Below are 23,567 nucleotides of genomic sequence, written 5' to 3'. Positions count from 1 at the left end.
AAGTAAGTACCGTATTTCAGAGTTTTTAACAAAGCGATTCAAAATTGTTGGTCACTAGTGGAGTCTTGAGTATACTTCTCAGACTTAAAGGAACAGTAACGTCAGAAAATAAAAGTGTTTTAAAGTAATGAAAATATAATGTAGTGTTGCCCTGCACTGGTAAAACTGGTGTGTTTGCTTCAGAAGCACTACTATAGTTGATATAAACAAACTGCTGTGTAGCAATGGCGGAAATTGAAAAAAGGTTATATGGCACAGGTTAAATAGTGGATAACAGGTAACACCATTGTGTGCTACAGAGCTTATCTGCTGTGTAACCTGAGCCTTTTCTCCTTAGAATGGCTGCCCCCATGGCTACACAGCAGCTCATTTATATAAACAATAGTAGTGTTTCTGAAGCAAACACACCAATCTTACCAGTGAAGGTCAACACTGTATTATATTTGTATTACTTTAAAACATTTTCATTTTTTAGTGTTACTGTTCCTTTAAGGGCTGATGTGAACCCAAAGCATTGCTGTGCCGCCTCAAAGGGACATTGCAACTTGTGGATTTAAAGTGCTGGCATGTGACTAAATGCTGGGTTTGGTGCATCCCTAGTCTAATCTTGTTTGTAGTGTGATTACTGTGTGCCAGCTACTACGTATTTACAAACGACTTTTTTCATCATCCAAAAACATTGTATACCGAGAGATGACTACTTTACTTGATTAGAGGCTAGATGTGTATTCTGCAGCCAGTTACTGCTGTACCAGGCGACAATGACTTCTTGCCTGTTGTCTTATTGACGTTTACGTATTGGTCCTCTAGCCTCTGCCTGTATTTATGCAATATCTTCTCTCAAAGTTGGGAGTGACCGCACTAGGCCTCCACTTTACAAGAGTTCATTATATAAAGAGCAGGCAGGGTTCATGGCAGTGATGTCTGGGCTCGGGGGGGAGCATTGAAGATCATGGCAGATTTAGTTGTGTGCAATACATATGGAGAGGGCAAAAACCATCAAGCTTAAAGGGATTTTTATGGTCTAGTTTTTATTTCTAAATTACACTATTTACACTGCTAATAATTCACTCTCTAATATAAAATTTCATTCCTGAACCAGCACACGTATTTTTTGAATGTTTAGACACCCATCTCCGGTCATTTTGCCTGGTCATGTGCTTTCAGAAAGAGCCAGCACTTTAGGGTGGAACTGCTTTCTGGCAGGCTGTTGTTTCGCCTACTCAATGTAACTGAATGTCTCCCAGTGGGACCTGGATTTTACTATTTTGTTGTTCTTAGATCTACCAGGCAGCTGTTATCTTGTGTTAGGGAGCTGTTATCTGGTTACCTTCCCATTATTCTGTTGTTAGGTTGCTGGGTGGAAAGGGAGGGGCGTCAAATTTGCAGTACAGTAGTAAAGAGTGATTAACGTTTATCAGAGCGCAAGTCACATGACTGGGGGCTCCTGGGAAACTGCCATTATGTCCCCAGTCAGATTTCAAAATGAAATATAACAAAATCAGTTTGCTCCTTTTGAAAAAAGGAATTTGTTGCAGAATTCTGCCGGAGCAGCACTATTAACTGATGCGTTTTGAAAAGCATCCCTTTAAAAAGCGGTGGTTCACCTTTACGATAACTTTGTTTGTTATAGAATGGCCAATTCTAACCAACTTTCCAATTGGTCTTTATAATTTTTTTTATAATTTTTGAATTATTTGCCTTTTTCTTACTTTTTCTGCTCTTTAAGGCTACAAATTTATTGTTATTGCTACTTTTTTTTTTTTACTCCTCTTTCTATTCAGGCTTCTCCTGTTCATATTCCAATCTTTCATTCAAATCAATGCATGGTTGCTAGGGTAACTTGCACCCTAGCAATAAGATTGCAAAAAATGGCAAACTAGAGAGCTGCTAAATAACGCAAAAAACACAAATAATAAAAAAATGAAAACCTATTGCAAATTGTCTCAAAATATCACTCTCTACGTCATACTTAAAGTGAACTTAAAGGTGAACAACCACTTTAATGTGCATGGCCTAATTGGACAGTATCTGATAGGTGGGATAATCGAGATAGGTGGAATAATCCTTAAAGGGATACTGTCATGGGGACATTTTTTTTCAAAATGAATCGGTTAATAGTGCTGCTCCAGTCACATGACCAGGAGCAGCTGGGAAACTGACAGTATGTCTAGCCCCATGTCAGATTTCAAAATTGAATATAAAAAAATCTGTTTGCTCTTTTGAGAAATGGATTTAAGTGCATAATTCTGCTGGAGTAGCACTATTAACTGATGTGTTTTGGAAAAAAAAAATGTTTTCCAATGACGGGATCCCTTTAATGTGACTGTATGATTTTTTTTCAGCTTCCATTGCTTAGAGTAGACTGTCTGGCCGCCACAATCCCTTTCCATTGCCATATTCCTTTGTCGTATTCCCCTTACAAAAAACAGACTGATGCATGTGGTTCATGGCCAGCTGGACAGAACAGAACATTGCACAACAGGGAGCCTAGTTTCTCTTCTGTACATAAACATTCCATAAAACTATTCCAGGAATACACTTGTCTTTTATCTACTGTATGTCTCAAGGCTGGACCCAATCTCAAAGGCCAAGTAAAAATAAATCCATTATTTGAGAGAGGCAGTGCAATTCCTTCAGTGTTGCATAACCTTTTGGCTTTTTTTAAATAAATGACGAGACTACAAAGGAATATACTTGGCAGATGGCAATGGTGGTGAAAATTCCAGAGTCATGATCTTGAGCGTTTGGCATCTTACAACAGAGACTCCCTTTTAACAGTATTTTTCCCCCCTCTGAAATATTGGAAACAGTGTCATGTTATTGTGTAAGCTTTTCTCATTACTCTTCCTTTTTTGTATTCGCAGGCTAAGAGAAGTTTCCGAGAAGCTGAACAAATACAACTTAAGCAGGTAGGGAGAAATCCATTTATTTCCTTAAAGGAACAGCCAGTAACACAAAGAATTAGTCTTACAATAATGAAAATATAATGTACGGTTCTGTGCTGGTATATCTGGTGTGTTTGCTCCAGAAACTCTGCAATGTTTATTTATAAACAAGCTGCTGTGTAGCTATGGGGGCAGCCATTCAAGCACAGGATACACAATAGATAACAGATAAGTACTACTATAGTTTATATAAACAAGCTGCTGTGTAGCCATGGGGGCAGCCATTCAAGCACAGGATACACAGTAGATAACAGATAAGTACTACTATAGTTTATATAAACAAGCTGCTGTATAGTCATGAGGGCAGCCATTCAAGCACAGGATACACAGTAGATAACAGTTAAGTACTACTATAGTTTAAACAATCAAGCTGCTGTGTAGTCATGGGGGCAGCCATTTAAAACTGAAAAAGAAAAGGCACAGGATACACAGCAGATAACAGAAACTCTGTAGTATACATAGTGAATAAAGTACCCCCTCTTGTAAAATATAAGGATATTATAAGTTACCGAGGAGTTTTATGACCATATAAAAACACGAGGCCGAAGGCCGAGTGTTTTTATACAGGTCATGGAACTCCGAGGTAACTTCTAATATCCTCATATTTTACAACTGGGGGTACTTTATTAATTATAATACACAAATTTTAGTGAGTCATGTGACAGAAATGACATCACTACTCACCGTTTATAACTGATGACATCACTACTCACCGTTTATAAGGATATAATTTACAAGATATTCATGGCTTTTGTGTATTATAATGAGATTCTTCAGAACTTGTGTTATCTACTGTTTAGCCTCTGCTTCCAATGGCTGCCCCCATGACTACACAGCAGCTTGTTTATATGAACTATAGTAGTATTTCAGAAGCAAACACACCAGTATTATCAGTGTAGGGCAACACTACATTATATTGTCATTTCTTTTCCTTTAATGTTCAGATTTGTGGGTATCCATGTAATGTGAGCACTCTGATTTCTGCGAATACGTGTATACGCTAAAGGGGAATGGCGATTAATATATAGCAGAGGTTGAAGTTGAAGACTGTCCGCAGCCCGTTACTGGGCGATGGCCCGGCAGTTGGGGACCCCTGGTTCAAACAACACAGGCTGTAAGATGTATAAAGAGGGTCTTGAATGTCTGAATACAGATGTTTATATAGCACCCTATCAAATCCATGCACACAGGGGTCAGTCTAATTAGGAGCCAGTTATTCTGTTACTGTTTTTGGAGTGTGAGGCGTTGCTATAGCTCCCAGAGGTAGAGTTTGAAGCAAGGGTGTTGACGGCCTTAGAACAATTAAAGTAATATTTGAGGTGAATATGTAATTGCTGTTCTAGATATTCTAGGGGGGGCTTGTAGTGAAAACATTTGACAACCGTTGTAATAAAAGGGTATTTCACTTTTAAAAAACTTTTAAAGGAAAACTATACCCCCAAAATGAATACTTAAGCAACCGTTTGTTGTGTGCACAGTGAATCGTACTATCCCAGGGGGCGGCCCTTATTTTTTAAAATGGCAATTTTCTATTTATGATTACCCAATGGCACATACTACTAGAAAGTATATTATTATGAAAATGGTTTATTTACATGAAGCAGGGTTTTACATATGAGCTGTTTTATGCAATATCTTTTTATAGCGACCTACATTGTTTGAGGGTATAGTTTTCCTTTAATATGTTATAGTATGTCCCATTCAGGGGCGTAACTACCGGGGGAGCAGGGGGTGCAACTGGGCCAGGGTCCGCACCCCCGCAGGGCCCCCCGGCAGATCGTGCGGGCTGCAGCCGGCCGGATTCGGCTGCAGCCGCATTGAAAAATCACACGGACGATGGTGGGGGCGGGCCGTGCAGCCGAGCCCGCCCCCACCATCAGCCGTGTGATTTTTCTAGTTCCGTTACTGGTCCCATTCTTAAAGAATAAGTAATCCTTTAAATAAGTAAATGTAAACGGGATGAGGGTGCTATTCTAAGCACTTTTGTAATGTACTTTCATTATTTATTTTTAATTCCAAGATATTAAGGCATACATGTACTGTTAATATGAATGAATTTTGTTACACCATCGCCACCTGCTGGTCATTTTCTCACCATTCTGACCACCAAGTAGTCAAGGAAGTTGTCAGGAGAAAGAGGCTGCTGACCAGCATGTATCCCTTAATATCTTGGAATTAAAAATAAATAATGAATGTATATTACAAAAGTGCTTAGAATAGTCCCCTCATCAATTTTACAGTGCCTTATTTTAAAGGTTTACTTGTCCTTTAATAACTTTCAATTGATTCTTCATTTATTTGTTTAGTTTAATCATTTGCTTTCTACTTTTGACTCCTTCCAGCTTTCAAATGGGGGGTCACTGACCTCAGCAGCCAAAATCTGTTGCTTTTTCAGCCTACACATTTATTATTATTGTTATTTTTCTTTCTATTTAGGCCTCTTACAATAGTCCAGTCTCTCATTCAAACCAAAGCCTGGTTGCTAAGGTAATTTGGACCTATGTGACCAGACAGATGCTGAAATTCCAAACTTGAGAGCTGCCAAACAAAAAATAATAATAATAATAAAAAAAAAATTCACAAATAAGTGTAGAACGATTGCAAATTGTCTTGGAATGATGTAGAGGGTGATATTCTAAGTTATATTTAAAGGGGTGGTTCACCTTTTAGGTAACTTTTTAGTATGTTATAGAATGGCAAATTCTAAGCAACTGTTCAATTGTTTTTCATTATTTATTTTTATATTTAATTGCCTTTTTTCTTCTGACTCTTTGCAGACGTTGCGGTCTCCCTTCTAATAAACAAATGCTCTGTAATTGTTTAATTGTATTGTTAATGTTACTTTTTAATACTGATCCTTCTATTCAGGCCTCTCCTATTCATATTCCAGTCTCCTATTTGAATCAATGCACGGTTGCTAGGGGAATATGGACCCTAATTACCAGATTGGTTAAGATGCAAATTGAAGAGCTGCTGTATAAAAAGCTAAATAACTCAAAAACCACAAATAATAAAAAATGAAAACCAATTACAAATTGTCTCTGAATATCACTCTACATCATACTAAATGTTAATTTAAAGGTGAACAACCCCATTAAGGTGTTACTGTGCGTTTAAGCATTTATTCATACGAGATTTTACTAAAGCAGGAATGTGGATACAATACACAAGTTTTTCCTTTCTTCCCTACTGCAGCCACCCCCCTCTGAACGTACTTGAACAGACCACTATAAAACAGTGTGTGGTTGGACCCAATCATGCTGCTTTCCTTTTAGAGGTATTGTAACAACTTCAAGCAATATTCGATATCATTTTTCCAGATGTAACCGTTTTTAATCAACTGTTCTTGTTTTAGGATGGAAGAGTTTGCAGAATTGGTTTCTCCGTGCAGCCAGACAGACTGGAATTAAGCAAACCTGAAAATAATGATGGGTAAGACATGAACTGTGAGCAGTGCTATAGTCATTTATGTCTGTGCCTTTTTAATGGCTCTTCCTCGTTTTCTGGGAAAGATGTTATTTTTCTGTAGTCATTGGATATTCAACAAAGCACAGTTAGCTGGGTTATAAAATGTCACATTACACCGTCTCATGGACATTTTTGACATACTGGGGCTCATTTATACAGAATGGGCAAATTTGGGCTTGGCAGTATCCCATGGCAACTAGCCAAATGTTTACTTATATTGTTCAACCTGCAGCTGTCTGAGAAAGCTAGTTACTAATTGGCTCCTATGGGTTACTGCCCAGATTCAAATGTACCCAAGGTTTGTAAATGAGCCCCACTGTGTTTTGAAGTCCAATTTAAAGGAACGGTTCAGTGTAAAAATAAAAACTGCGTAAATAGATGGTATGTGCACAATAAAAAATGTTTCTAATATAGTTAGCCCAAAATTTAATCTGTAAAGGCTGGAGTGACTGGATGTCTTACCATAATAGCCAGAACAACTTCCTGCTTTTCAGCTCTCTAACGCTGAGTTAGTCAGCGACTTGAAGGGGGGGCCACATGGGACATAACTGTTCGGTGAGTTTGCGATTGATCCTTAGCATTCAGCTCAGATTCAAAAGCAACAGTTATGACCCATGTGCGCCCCCCCCCCCTCAAGTCTCTGATTGGTTACTGCCTGGTAACCATTGAGAGGAAACCAAGAGAGCTGCAAAGCAGGAAGTAGTGTTCTGGCTATTATGTTACACATCTTGTCACTCCAGCCTTTATACATTACATTTTTGGCTAACGTAACTATATTAGATACATTTTTTATTTTGCACAGCCTATCTATTTACCCAGTTTTTATTTTTATACTGAACAATTCCTTTTAAAGGTGATATATAAACCCAGCTGTATAAGGACTAACATCAACATTTTTAAAAAGCATCCCCATACATGGCGTTTGGATGTCTTTGTACAGGGTTGAACAGAAGCCTGTAATTGTCCAGGTACAATGTAGATCTGATTGTGCCTCAAGAAGAATAACTGTGTCCCTGCACCAGTGGGGCTTACAATCTAAGGTCCCTGTCGTGTAAATCAAGTATCAAATCAGTATCAAGTAAATGCTGCACCCGGAATAGTTTACCTATCTCCTTTCAAAGCGCTTCATTCACTTATGGGATTATTCTTTCACGATAGGCATGTATGGTATAGCAGATTGAGCATCTGGTATAGGTATGGGATCCGTCATCCAGAAACCCATTATCCAGAAATCTCTGAATTACATAAAAGCCATCTACCATAGACTCCATTTTATCCAAATAATCAATTTTTTTTTTTAAAATGTTTTCTCTGTAATAAAAAAAAAACAAAAAACCCTGTACCTTGTAAAGGTATGGGACCTGTTATCCAGAATGCTCAGGACCTGGGGTATTCCCTATAAGGGATCTTTCTGTAATTCTTCATACCTTTAGTCTACTAGAAAATCATGTAAACATTAAATAAACCCAATAGGCTGCTTTTACTTCCAATAAGTATTAATTATATCTTGGTAATTAAGTAACTGTTTTATTATTACAGAGAAAAATAATAGAGCATAACAGAGCAGTGTGTTCAGAGCTCTCTATCTGCCTTTGAACAAACAAACCTCTCCCTTCCCTAAGCTCCAGTTTGTGAGCAGCTCATTACCAGAAGGCTTCTCTGTGCAATCATTTTTAGCTTCTCATCATAAACATGTTTTTTTTTCTAGTTTTAATGTTTTTATTTGAAATGTTTCAATGGTTCTAAAGTGAGCCTCTGCCTTCTTGTTTGTCCCCCCTTGTGTGCTTGCAATATAATAGGCAAAAGTAATTCTCCTTTCTGGCGTTGGTTTTTTCCTGGCGTCAGTAAGGGTGTTGCTAACTAGCAGACTCTGCCATGCATTAAACTTTACTCTTGCTACAACCCTTCTTATCTCCTGTTATCTTCCGATGATGACATACTCTTTACAAGATACTAACAAATGGGAAGTGGATTAATAAAATTGTGTAACACTGGGATGTGATAATGTTAAAGGAGAAGGAAAGCTACCAAAGCAGTTTATTGCCAATAGATTAGGCACAATAGTGCAAGCTAGAACACTATATTTATTCTGCAGAATGCTTTACCATACCTGAGTAAACAACTATAGAATCTCTGTTTAGGTGTGACATAAATTCCTGCCTGAGTCTCTCCCTGATCACTCATAGCTCTGGGCTCAGATTACAGCAGGGAGGGGAGGAGGGAGAAGGAATCAAACTGAGCATGCTCAAGCCCTAGCCCTGAAGGTTTAAGCTGAAAACAGGAAGTCTGATACAGAAGCCAATGTGTACACAATAGAAGGAAAGAGTCCTCTGTCTTTTGACAGAGGACTCTGAGCAGCTTTACTTTGAGGGTTTACTGGTGTATTTATATAGACCTTTTTAATAAAGCTTACTTCATTTTAGCCTTTCCTTCTCCTTTAAAGGGGAAGGAAACCTCGTCGGCGCTAACCCTCCTCCCACCTGGCCTACCCCTCCCGCTGGGCAAATGCCCCTAACTTGTTACTTACCCTTCTGCGCAGGTCCAGTCCAGGGAGTTCACAGGCGACATCTTCTTCCACGCGATCTTCTTCCTCCTTTGACCGGCGTTTTGGCGCATGCGCAGTAGGAGCATTTCGCCGGTACGGATCTACTGCGCATGCGCCAAAAGTCACGCGCATGCGCAGTAGATCGTACCGGCGAAACGATCCTACTGCGCATGCGCCGGTCAAAGGAGGAAGAAGATCGCGTGGAAGAAGATGTCGCCTGTGAACTCCCTGGACTGGACCTGCGCAGAAGGGTAAGTAACAAGTTAGGGGCATTTGCCCAGCGGGAGGGGTAGGCCAGGGGGGAGAAGGGAGGGGGGGCAATACACGGGAGGGGGGAGGGGGGTTAGCGCCGAGGAGGTTTCCTTCCCCTTTAAGGCTATGGGCACACCGGCTTTTGTCAACGGTTGTTGTCAGCCTGCGTATTTTTGCAGGCTGAGAGAAGCAGATCAGCCTGTGTGCGGTCACACACAGCAGTGCTGAAACTGAGGTCAAATCCATGGGTCAGGGAGCAGATCTGCTTCTCGCAGGCTGACAACAGCCACTGACAACAGCTTGTGTGCCCATAGCCTAACCGTTCTTAATTATGGTGAATATTTAGACAAATCTAAAGTCACTGTTACATATAGTAACTACCAGTCCCGTGGCCAGCCACACTTTCGAAAATACTCTAACAGTGGTGATCCAGCCTAATCATGGGAAAATACAGAAAAAGGCACTTGCTCATATTTAAAGGGACAGTATCACCAAAAAATGAAACTAGTTTAAAGTAATGAAAATATAATATAATTTTGTGCTGCACTAGTGAAACTGGTGCTTTTGCTTTGAACATTCTATATAAACAAGCTCCTCTGTCGCCACGGGAGCAGCCATTCAGCGCTGAAAAAGGAGAAAAGGCACAGGATACACAGTAGATACGTTTTTTTAAAAGATCCCATCATAAACTGCAAAGCTTATCTGTTATCTACTGTATATCCTGTGCTTGAATGGCTGCCCCCATGGCTACACATCAGCTTTTTTATATAAACTATAGTAGTACTTATCTGTTATCTACTGCGTATCCTGTGCTTGAATGGCTGCCCCCATGGCTACACAGCAGCTTGTTTATATAAACTATAGTAGTATTTATCTGTTATCTACTGTGTATCCTGTGCTTGAATGGCTGCCCCTATGGCTACACAGCAGCTTGTTTATATAAACTATAGCAAACACACCAGTTTTACCATTGCAGGGCAACAGTACGTTAAAGTGTCATTCCTTCATTGTTGATGTTACTGTTCCTTTAAGCCAGATCTCCTCATGTAAATCATTTTTGCAATGATCCCTATTAAGAGATGATCTATCTATGACATTGCCCTAAAAATTTCAGATATTTGTTAGTGAAGGTGCATTTCCTTCCTCATGTGGCTTTCATTCTTTCTGTCAACAGACCAGTCTTGCTTTATTGCTTTATAGCTAAGATAATAGTTACTTTTATACGGTGACATTTTCACAGGTGTCACTGATCTATTGCATAATCGCAAGGCTTGCAGCACATTAGGCCTAGCTCTGGGTAGTACACTGGGGTTGGATTGAAATTACAGTTTAAAATAGAAGTGTTCGATAAAGCATTATTTCTTGCACTCTCCCAAGGGTGTTGCTTAGGCTTGTATGTTGCCAGTCTAATGCCTTAAAGGGGTGGTTCACCTTTAAGTTAACTTTTAGCATGCTATAGAATGACAATGTCCAAGCAACTTTTCAATTGGTCTTTTTTTTTTATAGTTTTTGAATTATTTGCTGCCTTCTTCTGACTCTTTCCAGCTTTTAAATGAGCGTCACTGACCCCATCTAAAAAAAAACAAATGCTCTGTAAGGCTACATTTTTATTGTTATTGCTACTTATTATTACTCCTCTTTCTATTCAGGCCCTCTACTATTCATGTTTCACTCTTGTGGTTGCTAGGGTAATTTGGACCCTAGCAATCACTGTTTGAATTGCAAACTGGAGATCTGCTGAATAAAAAGCTAAATAACTCAAAAACCACAAATAAAAAAAAATTAAAAGCAGTTGTAAATTGTCTCAGAATATCACTCTCTACAAAGTTAACTCAAAGGTGAACAACCTCTTTAATTCTAGGCCTTTATATTACAGCCCAGATGTTATTGCTTTTCCCATTTCTGTTTTCTCCTTTTTGACTGATGTGCCATTTTTTGTTTCCAGTTCAAAGTTGAGCAGTGGCTCAGGGGCAGGAAGAACATCAAGGCCAGGCAGGACTAGTGACTCCCCGTGGTTTCTGTCTGGTTCTGAAACTCTGGGCAGACTGGCAGGCAACACCCTTGGGTAAGTTTAATAGGGTTAAGGCTTAAGATGTTCATAGCTTAACATACTTTGTAAGAAACAATGGGCATCTGATCTACATACTCTGCAGTTCTCTTTCCAAAGAATATCCATTTCCGTGATTGAAAAATTGCCTGTGTACTCCGGGCTCCATTTTTTTTACTCTTACAGCTTTGTGGGATCCAGGGTTACACAACATGGCTGTTGGTCTCCTTTTCCTGAAGGTTTTGTTACTGATACAAAGTAATAAGATTAAATAAATTGCAACTAATATTCCCATATAGACTGAAACAAAGTATTCCTCTATTAAAGAGTAATGCTATAGAAATGCTGTATTTTGTATACTAAACATGAACTTACTGCACCACAAGCCCTAATCAAACAAATTATTTATGCTTTCAAAGTTGGCTACAGGGGTCATCAACTTGTAACTTTGTTAAACATCTTTGAATTACCAAGACTGTGCACATGCTCAGTGTGGTCTGGGCTTCAGTTGGGATTAAAGTTAAAGGAATAGTTCAGTGTGGAACTTAAAACTGTGTAAATAAATAGGCTGTGCAAAATAAAAAATGTTTCTAATATAGTTAGTTAGCCAAAAATGTAATGTATAAAGGCTGGAGTGAACAGATGTCTAATAAAACGGCCAGAATCCAACTTCCTGCTTTTCAGCTCTCTAACTCTGAGTTAGTCAGCGACTTGAAGGGGGGCCACATGGTACATTTCTGTTCAGTGAGTTTGTAATTGACCCTCAGCATTCAGCTCAGATTCAAAAGCAACAGAAATGACCCATGTGGCCCCCCCTCAAGTCTCTGATTGGTTACTGCCTGGTAACCAGGGAAACCAGTCAGTGTAGCTGAAAAGTAGCGTTCTGACTGACGTATAAAGGCTGGAGTGATTTGATTTATACATTACATTTTTGGCTAACTAACTATATTAGAAACATTTTTTATTTTGCACTGAACAATTCCTTTAAGAATTTTCATAAATTATCAAAACCGCACAAGTCAAATAAATTCTGCCATAGAAGCCTATACAGCAAGACGAGTAATTAAGACTAATAATCAGAATATGCAGACTGCACTGGGTCTACAGATACAAATGTATACACAGTCGCCGTCTGCTCTAGAGGAAAAAAAGCTGCTTTGAGTTCTGGGAAGTAAGGTGAGCCTCCCCCCTGCCGTTTGAAAGTATGGTCGTTTCCCTGAGCAGTTAGGGAACATCTGAAGTTTCTTATCTGCAGCAGTCGGAGCAAGTAAAACGAAGGGGGAATTTCACTGCGTACAGTCGGGTTTCTTATAAAAACGGTACACATCTTTAATTGAAATATATTGGTGATAGAAAGTAAAAAAGTAAAAAAAATTTTTTGCCTTTACATCCCCTTTAAAGGGATACTGTAAATGGGAAAACGTAAAACGCATCAGTTATTAGTGCTGCTCCAGCAGAATTCTGCACTGAAATCCGTTTCTCAAAAGAGCAAACAGATATTTTTATATTTAATTTTGAAATCTGACATGAGGCTAGACATATTGTCAATTTCCCACCTGCCCCCACTCATGTGACTTGTGCTCTGATAAACCAGTCACTTTTTACTGCTGTTGGAGCGATATCACCCCCCTCCCCCTTTACCCCAGCAGCCCATCGGCAGAACAATGGAAAGATAACAGCTCCCTAGCACAAGATAACAGCTGCCTGGTAGATATAAAGGTCCCCATAGATCAGGGGTGCCCAAACTTTTTGCAACGAGGGCCAGATTTGGTGAGATGAAAATGTGTGGGGGCCGACCATTCAGCCTGACATTCTTTGAACCATTGACATTAAATTACAGGAATCGAGTAACCATAGCAGTAATATTTGGGCACATTAGTGAAATGATCTGCCACTTGGTCTATACTGCTGCCTGTGTGCTGAAGGTGTTAGCAATAGACACGTTCTGGCACATAGTGACGCACCGCTCTCACATACTTCTTTAGTTTACTGTACTTGCACATCAATGTGCCTTAATATTACTGCTATGGGATTCCTGATCACACTGTGCTGGGGGGGGGGGGGCTTATTATTATTCATTTCATGATGGAGGCTGAGGGCCGGTGTAAATTTGAAAAAGGGCCGCAATTGGCCCCCGGGCCGCACTTTGGACATGCCTGCCATAGATGCAACAATTCTTCTTTGGTGAACGACCGATTTCAGTGCAGTCCGACCAATCCAATCAAATTATCGTGCAGTTAGTGGGATTCAAACGATCGTACATCTTACGATTTTTCAGCCGACATCTGTCAGAAAATTGATCTGTCAGATGTAATCTTTATCGGTTCCAGTGCAATCTATATTTGCAGGGCCAAGCAGGCAGCTACCCTCAGTTTTGCTGGCAATATCACCAGAAATGGTCTTTTTAGTTGATGGACAAATCGTACATTTAAACGACCATTTCAAGATAATCGTGGTCTCACGATAAAGATTGGAAATCTTTACATCTATGACCAGCTTAAGAACAGCACTCAGTAGTAAAATCCAGGTCCCACTGTGGTGATTCAATTACATTGAGTAGGAGGAACAACAGCCTGCCAGAAAGCAGTTCCATCCTAAAGTTCTGGCTCTTTCTGAAAGCACATGACCAGGCAAAATGACCTGATATGGAGCCTACACATCAATATTAACTATAAAAAATACACTTGTTGGTTCAGGAATGTAATTTTATATTGTAGAGTGAATTCTTTGCAGTGTAAAGAGTGTAATTTAAAAAAATAAAAACGACACCATAAAAATCATGACAGAATCCCTTTAAATGTAATTCATTGACATGAAAGAGAAGTTCAGAGACAAAATTGCCTCATTTCCTGTTTGTTTTAAAAATACATTTCATGACAACCATGTCCTGCGACTTGTAGCCTTGACATGTTCTGTGAACGGATTTCTATATATAGAGCAGTAGTCTTTTTTTATCATGTCATTAATGGGCAGTTTGGAGGCCATAAAAATCCTTTGAAAATCTGCCTCCATTCCACACAGCATAGTCTAAAGGTGGGCATACATGGGCCGATAAAAGCTGCAGACAGACCGAGTCAGCAGCTCATTGGCCTGTGTATGGAGCCCTCCGACGGGCTTCCCTGATCGATTAAAAATATTAATCCCTTAATATCTTGGAATTGAAAATAAGTGAATGTAAAATTGATAAGGGGGATATTGTAAGCACTTGTGCAATGTACATTCATTTATTTATTTATTGTAAGCACTTGTGCAATGTACATTCATTATTTATTTTCTTTAAAAGAACAGTAACATTAAAAAAAAGTGTGAAAAAAAAAAAAATTCTACTTAACGGAAAAACCCCCCCACCAAGGCAGTTTTAACTTTAAATTCGCAGTCTTTATGAAAGAATAAGTAAACCTTAAAAATAAGTGAATGTAAATTTGGTGAGGGGGCTATTCAAAGCACTTCTGCAAAGTACATTCATTATTTTCTTTTAATTACAACATATTAAGGGATACATGTACTGTTAATGTGAAAATTTTGTTACAACAGCGCCACCTGCTGGTCATTTCCCCACCAGTCTGACCAGCAAGTAGTCAAGGACGTTGTCAGGAGAAAGAAAGATGCTGCTCTGATGTTCTTCTGCTTAGGGAAGATTTCAGAATGTTTTCTAATTTTATTCCTAAGCAGAACTTTGGACCCTCACCAGATTTACATTCACTTATTTTTAAGGTTTACTTATTCTTTAATAAAGACTTTGTGAATTTAAAGTTAAAACTGCCATGGTGGTTTTTTTCCGTAAGTAGAAATATTTTTTTATGTTACTGGTCTTTTAACATTTCTAGCAACCTTGGGAAGACTTTTCTATAAGTTTTCCTTAAAGGTGTTGTTCACCTTTCAAGCACTTTTTATTCAGTTGTTTTTAGATTGTTCCCCAGAAATAAAGACTTTTTTCAATTACTTTCCATTATTTTTATTTTTTTTTTACAGTTTTTTCCAAAATCTAAGTGTAAAGTTGAATGTTCGTGTCTCTGAGTCTGGCAGCTCAGTAATTCAGGTGCAAACTCTGAACTGTTACAATTTTGCAACATTTAGTTGATACATTTCTCAGCAGCATCTCTGGAGTATCAGCAACTATTGTATCAATTCTAACAGCTGCCTGTAATGAAACCCAGGGATTCTGCTCAGTAGGGACAAATAAGAAATGTATCCACTAAATGTATCAATTTAGAACAGTTTACAGGGTCGGCGACCCCTCCTCCCAGGGCTGCTTCAGAAGGTGAAAAAAGACACTTGACAGTTCAATATTAGAAAAACACGTAGAAATTAGAAAGTCATTGGGAAAAAGTCATTATTTCTGGTGATCTAGCTGAAACCAACTAGTTGTTTGAAGGTGAACCACCCCTTTAAACCCTGTTTGGCAGGGAAAAAAATAAAATAGACAAATCAGGAGATAAGAACGGTTCATTGAATATTTATAGTTTGATTGAAGGATTGTAGGATACTATATATCTCTGTGATAAAAATTGATATTGGATGTTTCATATTTTATATAGTTAGTTCATTTAGTAACTTTATCCCAATACTTTTTCATTAACTATTTCGCCTGTTTTTTTTTTGTTTTTTTTTCATTTCTTCAGAAGCAGGTGGAGTTCTGGTGTTGGTGGAAGTGGTGGGGGATCCTCTGGGCGGTCATCAGCTGGTGCTAGAGACTCTCGGAGGCAAACAAGAGTTATACGCACAGGAAGGGACAGGGGCTCTGGTCTCCTGGGCAGTCAACCACAGCCTGTGATTCCAGCTTCTGTTATTCCTGAGGAGCTCATCTCACAGGTACTGCACTCTTCTATTTCTATTCTATGAATATCATTTTTAATTACAACTACACCTTTGTATGTATGTCCTTAGATATATGCTGTTTATTGATTGTATATAAAGCTTTTTATTCAGTAGCTTTATATACCTAAAAAGCCACATTGTTCTCTTTTAAATCCATGCAAAATGTTTAAAATACTAGTCCATGATGCCTTCAGAATAATATGGTAAGATTAAAGGGATACTGTCATGGGAAAACATTTTTTTTTTTCTTTCAAAATGCATCAGTTAAATAGTGCTTCACCAGCAGACTTCTGCACTGAAATCTCTCTCTCAAAAAAGCAAACAGATTTTTTTTATATTTCATTTTGAAATCTGACATGGGTTTAGACATATTGGCAGTTTCCCAGCTTCCCCGAGTCATGTGATAATCTTCAGTCACTCTTTACTGCTGTACTGCAACTTTGAGTGATATCACCCCTCCCTTTCCCCCAGCAGCCTAACAGAACATTTGGAAGGTAACCAGATAGGAGCTCACTAACACAATATAATAGCTCCTTGATACATCTAAGAACAGCATTCAATAGTAAAATCCAGGTCCCACTGCGACACATCCGTTACATTGAGTAGGAGAAACTGCAGCGGGCAGAAAGCAGTTCTGTCCTAAAGTGCTGGCTCTTTCTGAAAGCATATGACCGGCAAAATGACCTGAAATGGCTGCCTACACACTAATATTACAACTAATAAAAAAATGACACTCGTTCAGGAATGAAGTTTTATATTGTAGAGTGAATTATTTGCAGTGTAATTTAGAAATAAAAACTACATTATAAAAATCATGACAGAATCCCTTTAATGCTCAGCTTGATGGATCTACAGAAATAGCATTTCTAATTGAAACAGTGAGCCCACGCTCCTTTTCACATGTAAATGGTGTCGTCAGCACCACATAATCGCCTGCTCTTAGTACTTTGTCACCCTTATATTTGGCTAGAGACACACAAGACTTGTTTAAGGAATATATATATATATATATATATATATATATATATATATATATATATATATATATATATATATATATATATATATATATATATATATATATATATATATATATATATATATATATATATATATTTATTTGCAGGACAGTTGGCTGAACTAGCAACATGTAAGCTATAAATTACAATTAGCAATGACTTTTATCAACTGATCTCATTCTACAAAGGAGAATGAAAGCTACCGAAGCAGTTTATTGCTAATAGATTGGCCACAATAGTGCAAGCTATAACACTCTATTTTTTCTGCAGAATACTTACCCATACCTGAGTAAACTGCTGTAGACACTGTTTAGGATAGCAGCTGCCATATTAGCTTGGTGTGACATCACTTCCTGCCTGAGTCTCTCACTGCTCACTCATAGCTCTGGACTCAGATTACAGCGGGGAGGAGGGAGGGGGTAAAGGGGAGAGAGGAGCAAACTGAGCATGCTCAAGTCCTAGCCCTGAAGGTTTATGCTGAAAAGGAAAGCAGGAAAGAAATGCTGGGTTTCTTTTGACAGCATTACTTTGAGGTTTTACTGGTTTATTTATATAGACCTTTCGGATAAAGCTTACTTAATTTTAGCCTTTACTTTGTGGCCTAAAAGCGCAGCATAAAGCTAAAGTTAGAAAGACTTCTGTTTCTTATTGCAGGATCTGGAAACATATCAAACCATCCAACTTTACCTGATCAGAGTTTATACATTGTAGGATAAGTTTGTCATCCCACCAAATTTCATGTTTATTTTATTTGCACAACATAATTTATATAACTAAACAAGGCATATAACCAAAGTAACTTGTGTAGTTCAGACTTAAGGCCTCCATACACAGGCCGATAAAAGCTGTCGAGTCGGCAGCTTATTGGCCCATGTGTGGGGCCATCCAACGGGCTTCCCCGATTGATATCTGGCCGAAAGTCGGGCAGATCTCGATCTGGCAGGTTAAAAAATCCCATGGATCGCAGCCTTATCTGTGCGTGTATGTGGTCCCGCGATCTATTATGATCCAATCGTTGGACCCTAGGGCTCATTATCGGATCAACATGATATCACCCACTTCAATGTGGGTATATCGGGGAGAGGTCGCCAAACGAGCGGATCTCTACGTCTATGGCCACCTGCGTTGTTCTATTCAGAATCAGCCGCCCGAATGAATTTGATCTTCATGGTAGAAGCTTTGAATTGAATTTGTCGGTTATGAGCTATAGCAGTGACTTGATTGCTTATGCATCCAATTGGCAATTAATGCATATATATGTACCTTATCATACATAAGCAATCCATTGTCTGTTTTATGCAGGCACAAGTTGTTCTTCAAGGAAAATCACGAAGTGTTATCATTCGAGAGCTGCAGAGAACAAATCTTGATGTGAACCTTGCAGTAAACAATCTCTTGAGTCGAGATGATGAAGATGGGGATGATGGTGATGACACTGCTAGTGAATCTTACTTGCCTGGAGGTAAGTGCAATTTAGCTATTACACCTCATCTCATTTTTGACAGTCCATGGCAAGTTTTGGTCATCATGTTACTGGAAGCGGTTTGTTTTTCAAGATTGAAAATTAAACTAAAGTCCTTCAATCCTCCAAGAGCATTGGCACATGGCGAGAATCGGAGATTTTTGCAGCAAGTGTGATTTCCAGTTTGGCAAGTTGTCCACCAAATACTCCCAATTGCCCCTCCATTCACTTCAGTCTGACCTGTAAGTGCTCTGTGCAGCCTGCCATTTTGAAAACCACATAAGCGTAAAAATGCCCTGAGTCGTCCATCTTGCATTGCCCTTATGTACTTCAATGACCGATTTTAGAATTTGCACTCTTTAGCGACATAATGGTATGATGTTTTTTGCTTAATTACTGCTTATGATCCTTGTGTTTGTAGAAGATCTTATGTCACTGCTGGATGCTGACATTCATTCTGCTCACCCAAGTGTCATAATTGATGCTGATGCTATGTTTTCAGAAGATATTAGCTACTTTGGTTATCCATCTTTTCGGCGCTCTTCACTTTCCAGGATAGGCTCATCCAGAGGTAATTCTGAACCTTTGCTTCCCCATCCTGTAACCCTGTAATTGTCCATGTGATGCCTTTATTAGTACAGTGTGTGTAGGTAAAACCTTTAAGAAGCAGTGGAAACCCATCAAGGTAATTATTTTCAAGAACTTTCCCCCCCCCCTTTTTTTTTTTTTTTGTAAATACAACCTAGCTAGCTTTGCAAATATAAAATGGTTGGTGGCATCAAGCTTTCTGTTGGGGAAGCAAATTTTCCACTGTTTTAAAGAGTGAGAAACGGGAATCTGCTTGATTACACCTCCTGTGGCCTTATAAGCGAGGGAGCCACAACATAGCTATTAGCAGCTCTTTGCCAATTCTAAATTTTAATTTAGACCCTATTCTAAGTTTTATAGAATAAAGGAAAATACATTTTAAAGGGCCAGTAACACCAAACAATGAAGAGGATTCATATAAAATATATTTATATTTCTCTCTCTGTCTCTCTCTGTCTCTCTCTGTCTCTCTCTGTCTCTCTCTCTCTCTTTGTCTGTCTCTCTCTCTGTGTGTGTCTGTCTGTCTGTCTCTCTGTCTCTCTCTCTGTGTGTGTCTGTCTCTCTCTCTCTCTCTCTCTCTCTCTCTCTCTCTCTCTCTCTCTCTCTCTCTCTCTCTCTCTCTCTCTCTCTCTCTCTGTCTGTCTCTCTGTCTCTCTCTCTCTGTCTCTCTCTATCTGTCTCTCTCTCTGTCTCTCTGTCTGTCTCTCTCAATCTGTCTCTGTCTCTCTCTCTGTCTCTCTGTATCTGTCTCTCTCTCTGTGTCTCTCTCTGTGTCTCTCTCTCTCTCTCTCTCTCTCTCTCTCTCTCTCTCTCTCTCTCTCTGTCTGTCTCTGTCTCTGTCTCTCTCTCTCTCTGTGTCTCTCTCTCTCTCTCTGTCTTTCTCTCTCTGTCTTTCTCTCTCTCTCTCTCTCTCTCTCTCTCTCTGTCTCTGTCTCTGTCTTTCTCTCTCTCTCTGTCTCTGTCTCTGTCTTTCTCTCTCTCTCTCTCTCTCTCTCTCTCTCTGTCTGTCTCTGTCTCTGTCTCTGTCTCTGTCTCTGTCTCTGTCTCTGTCTCTGTCTCTGTCTCTGTCTCTGTCTCTGTCTCTGTCTCTGTCTCTGTCTCTGTCTCTCTCTCTCTCTCTCTCTCTCTCTCTCTCTGTCTCTGTCTCTGTCTCTCTGTGTCTGTCTCTCTGTGTCTCTCTCTCCCCTAAAAGAAGTTGCACTCTCCGGACTTAAGACAAATAAGTTAACACTTTTTTTGACGTAAGTCCTGCAAGTTTAACTTCTTTTAGGAGGTGTATGGAGTCGGATTGTGTATGCAGGAATAATTTATAGTAATCTTTATTGCTTTATGCTATTGTTTTTCATTGGTCTGTCTGAGTGAACAATGCTAAATTACATTCTAGATAAACAAGCTCAGACAGCTGTTCCTGTGAATAAAGTTAGTTTCAGGTCAATAATGGCTTTCTAAGCCAGATGCAAATCCTTTTTAAAAATACAGACAAGGCGTAGATTTATATTTTAATATATATATCAAACCTTTTCAGATTTTGATGTTACTGGCACTTTAATATATAGGCTTTATTTGCTGCTAGATAAGAAGGGTCTCAAATAGAGATTGGCTTACTTTTATCCCACTGGTGTGACCCAATTGCATACCAGTTCTCCTTCTTCCCTTAGAGAGAGACTCTGAGCTGTTGCGTGAACGTGAGTCAGTGTTGCGTTTGCGTGAGCGGAGGTGGCTTGATGGGGCCTCGTTTGATAATGAAAGAGGCTCCACAAGTAAAGAAGGGGAACCTACACTCGATAAGAAGAACACTCCCATTATGAGCCCAGTGTCACTGGGAGAAGACCTGCAATGGTGGCCTGAAAAGGTATCTCTTTAAAACCAGTCTCAATGTAGTTTTATATCACGGCGTGCTTAAAGAAGATGGAAAGGCTAAAATTAAGTAAGCTTTATCAGAAAGGTCTATATAAATACACCAGTAAACTCTCAAAGTATTGTTGCTTAGAGTCCTCTGTCAAAAGAAACAGCAATTCTTTCCTTCTATTGTGTACACATGGGCTTCTGTATCAGACTTCCTGCTTTAATCTGAGCCCAGAGCTATGACTGAGCAGGGAGAGACCCTGGCAGTAAGTGATGTCACAGTAAGCTAATATGGCAGCTGCTATCCTAAACAAACAGAGAGATCTTCTAGAGCTGTTTACTCAGCTATGGTAAAGCATTCTGCAGAATAAATATACTGTTATAGCTTGCACTATCGTGGCTAATCTATTGGCAATAAACTGCCTTGGTAGCTTTCCTTCTCCTTTAAGTGTTTCCATTGTTCTAGTTAGTTTAAATCTTTACAAATACATCCGTATAGGTTGTTGTTTTTTTTTTTTAAATATACTTACTTCTATTTTTGAAAAAGCTCTTTAAATTGCTTAATTTCCTTGTATTTTCAATGGAAGTCTAGATAGTGAATTTATTAATCCAATAATTGGTTAACTTCTTTCCAGCAAGTCACTCTCATAATGTAAACTGTTTTATGCATATGATGGCGATAATAGTAACCTTGGAGCTAAAATTGCTTTCTTGGATATGCTTTCGTCTGTAGGATGGGACAAAGTTTATTTCTATTGGAGCACTTTATTCCGAGCTGGTTGCTGTAAGCAGTAAGGGAGAACTTTATCAGTGGAAGTGGATCGAGGTGGAGCCTTATAGGAATACACAGGTATTTAGATTTATCTATATGCTATTCACAGCATTCCTTATTCTTCTATTGCAGCATTTTATCATTGTTGATCGTTCTCACGTGTAAATGAAACACTTATTTTATGGCCTTCATGACTGTATTTTCTACATACATGCCTTTGTGGAAATCTAACAAAATAACTGCCTTTTGCACAAATTCTGCATGTAGAGAGACATGATTGGTGATTTTAATAGAGTGAGATCTAATACATCTTCTAGGCAAAAAGAACCCAGCCAGGGGCGTAACTACAGAGGAAGCAAACCCTGCGGCTGCAGGGGGGCCTAGGATGTATAGGGGGTCCCATGAGACCCAAATAATGAGCAATTTCAACATATATTGGTAAAACAAGGCAATCTCTGCATATGTTGGGCCCTACAATTTATTTGCTGTGGGGCCCAGTAACATCTAGTTACTCCATTGAACCCAGCCTATAAGATATATTGGATCTAACTATCCTGCATGAAGAGAGAATGAACAGAAACAAACGCTGAAAGGGATTCTGAACATAAACTTGATTATTTCAAAAACCGTACAGATTTTTTTGATTATATTTAGAAAACTCCTTATTTCAGTGTGCGAAAGCTTATATTAAATTTTCATTTTTGCAGTAGTTCCCCTTTAAGCTTCACATGTAGTGATTTCTATAGCTCCAGCACATTTCCCTTCATTTTTCCAGAGATTATCCAGCCTTCACATCAATCCCTGCTCCATAGGGGTTTATAATCTAAGGTTTTTATTGCATTCATGAATATTATAGTCAGTTTCTTATCTAGGATACATTAACCTGTCTGTATGTTTTTGGGGTATGGAGATCTAGCAGGAAAAAGAGTACCCAGAGCAAAGCCATGCATGCACTAGGAAAACCTACAAACTACTTGCAGATATTGTCCTGGCTGGAATTGAACTCCAGACCCCCACATTGTGGTGCAGCAGTGCTACCCACTGCACCATCATGCAGCCTTCAGATGGTAACACTTAGAGATCAGAGTGTGGAGTTTGCAGACCTATAGTTGAGCTATCTCTTATTCACTTGAATTCTTATTGAAGCAAAATGTTTGATGTAAACTTGCACAATTGAATTTAATATTTCCTACCAGATCAGTACTTGGGATTACTTGTGAAGAGGCTACAGTGTGTCAATGCAGAACATAACATGCCATAATATAACATAACAGGGAGTCCTCTAGCTACCTCCTGATTAAGAGCTGCAGTCATTTTTTTTTTTTAAATATTTTTATTTATAAAGTTGTCAAAGAATAAACTTCAGTTTAAAGTAACATTTCGCAGGAGAACATGTTATTGATCACAACATAATATTTCCAGTACAGAGCGAGCAATAAGCAATGAGCAATGAGCAGAGATCTAATACAAGTATCTTGACTGTACGACTCAGCAGTATTTGGGGTATCAATTCACTTCTTAGTAGTTTACATCGTACAGTTAATATAGAAACCAGAGGCAGGATCTCCTGTGAGCAATACATAAACACACTGGGGAGTCATTCAACTAACTTGGGAAGTATTTAAGTTATAGCCAAACAGGCTACTGTATCGGGTAACGGGGAAAAGGAAAAAAAAAAAAAAAAAAAAAGGGGGGGGGATGAATCTCAGGGTGGTACCAATGCCCCCTGGTTAATGAGTATAAGGGGGTTGAAATAGTGGAATACACATATCACATTCTCAGGACCATGTCGTACATATTAAA

At 39.0% G+C, this 23,567-nt stretch overlaps 1 protein-coding gene across 8 annotated transcripts in view; it reads left to right on the top strand.

The window, feature by feature from the left end:
- ubr5.S (ubiquitin protein ligase E3 component n-recognin 5 S homeolog) overlaps window positions 1–23,567 on the top strand; it is a 106,453-nt gene that overhangs the window by 10,980 nt on the left and 71,906 nt on the right. For 4 of the 8 annotated variants that reach the window (XM_018223896.2, XM_018223898.2, XM_018223900.2 and 1 more), the window contains exons 2-10: window positions 2,868–2,912; window positions 6,144–6,225; window positions 6,304–6,380; window positions 11,159–11,278; window positions 15,883–16,072; window positions 18,400–18,559; window positions 18,981–19,130; window positions 20,788–20,999; window positions 21,726–21,842. In XM_018223896.2, coding sequence (XP_018079385.1) covers window positions 2,868–2,912; window positions 6,144–6,225; window positions 6,304–6,380; window positions 11,159–11,278; window positions 15,883–16,072; window positions 18,400–18,559; window positions 18,981–19,130; window positions 20,788–20,999; window positions 21,726–21,842 — 1,153 coding nt within the window. The remainder of the gene's footprint in view (window positions 1–2,867; window positions 2,913–6,143; window positions 6,226–6,303; window positions 6,381–11,158; window positions 11,279–15,882; window positions 16,073–18,399; window positions 18,560–18,980; window positions 19,131–20,787; window positions 21,000–21,725; window positions 21,843–23,567) is intronic. The other 4 variants (XM_018223897.2, XM_018223899.2, XM_018223902.2 and 1 more) reach the window with 4 other exon arrangements.

Source organism: Xenopus laevis, chromosome 6S (assembly GCF_017654675.1).
Source record: "Xenopus laevis strain J_2021 chromosome 6S, Xenopus_laevis_v10.1, whole genome shotgun sequence".
Classification (NCBI taxonomy): Eukaryota; Metazoa; Chordata; class Amphibia; order Anura; family Pipidae; genus Xenopus; species Xenopus laevis.
The sequence above is the reverse complement of the archived record's forward strand: the minus strand, read 5'-3'. Positions and strand labels throughout refer to the sequence as shown.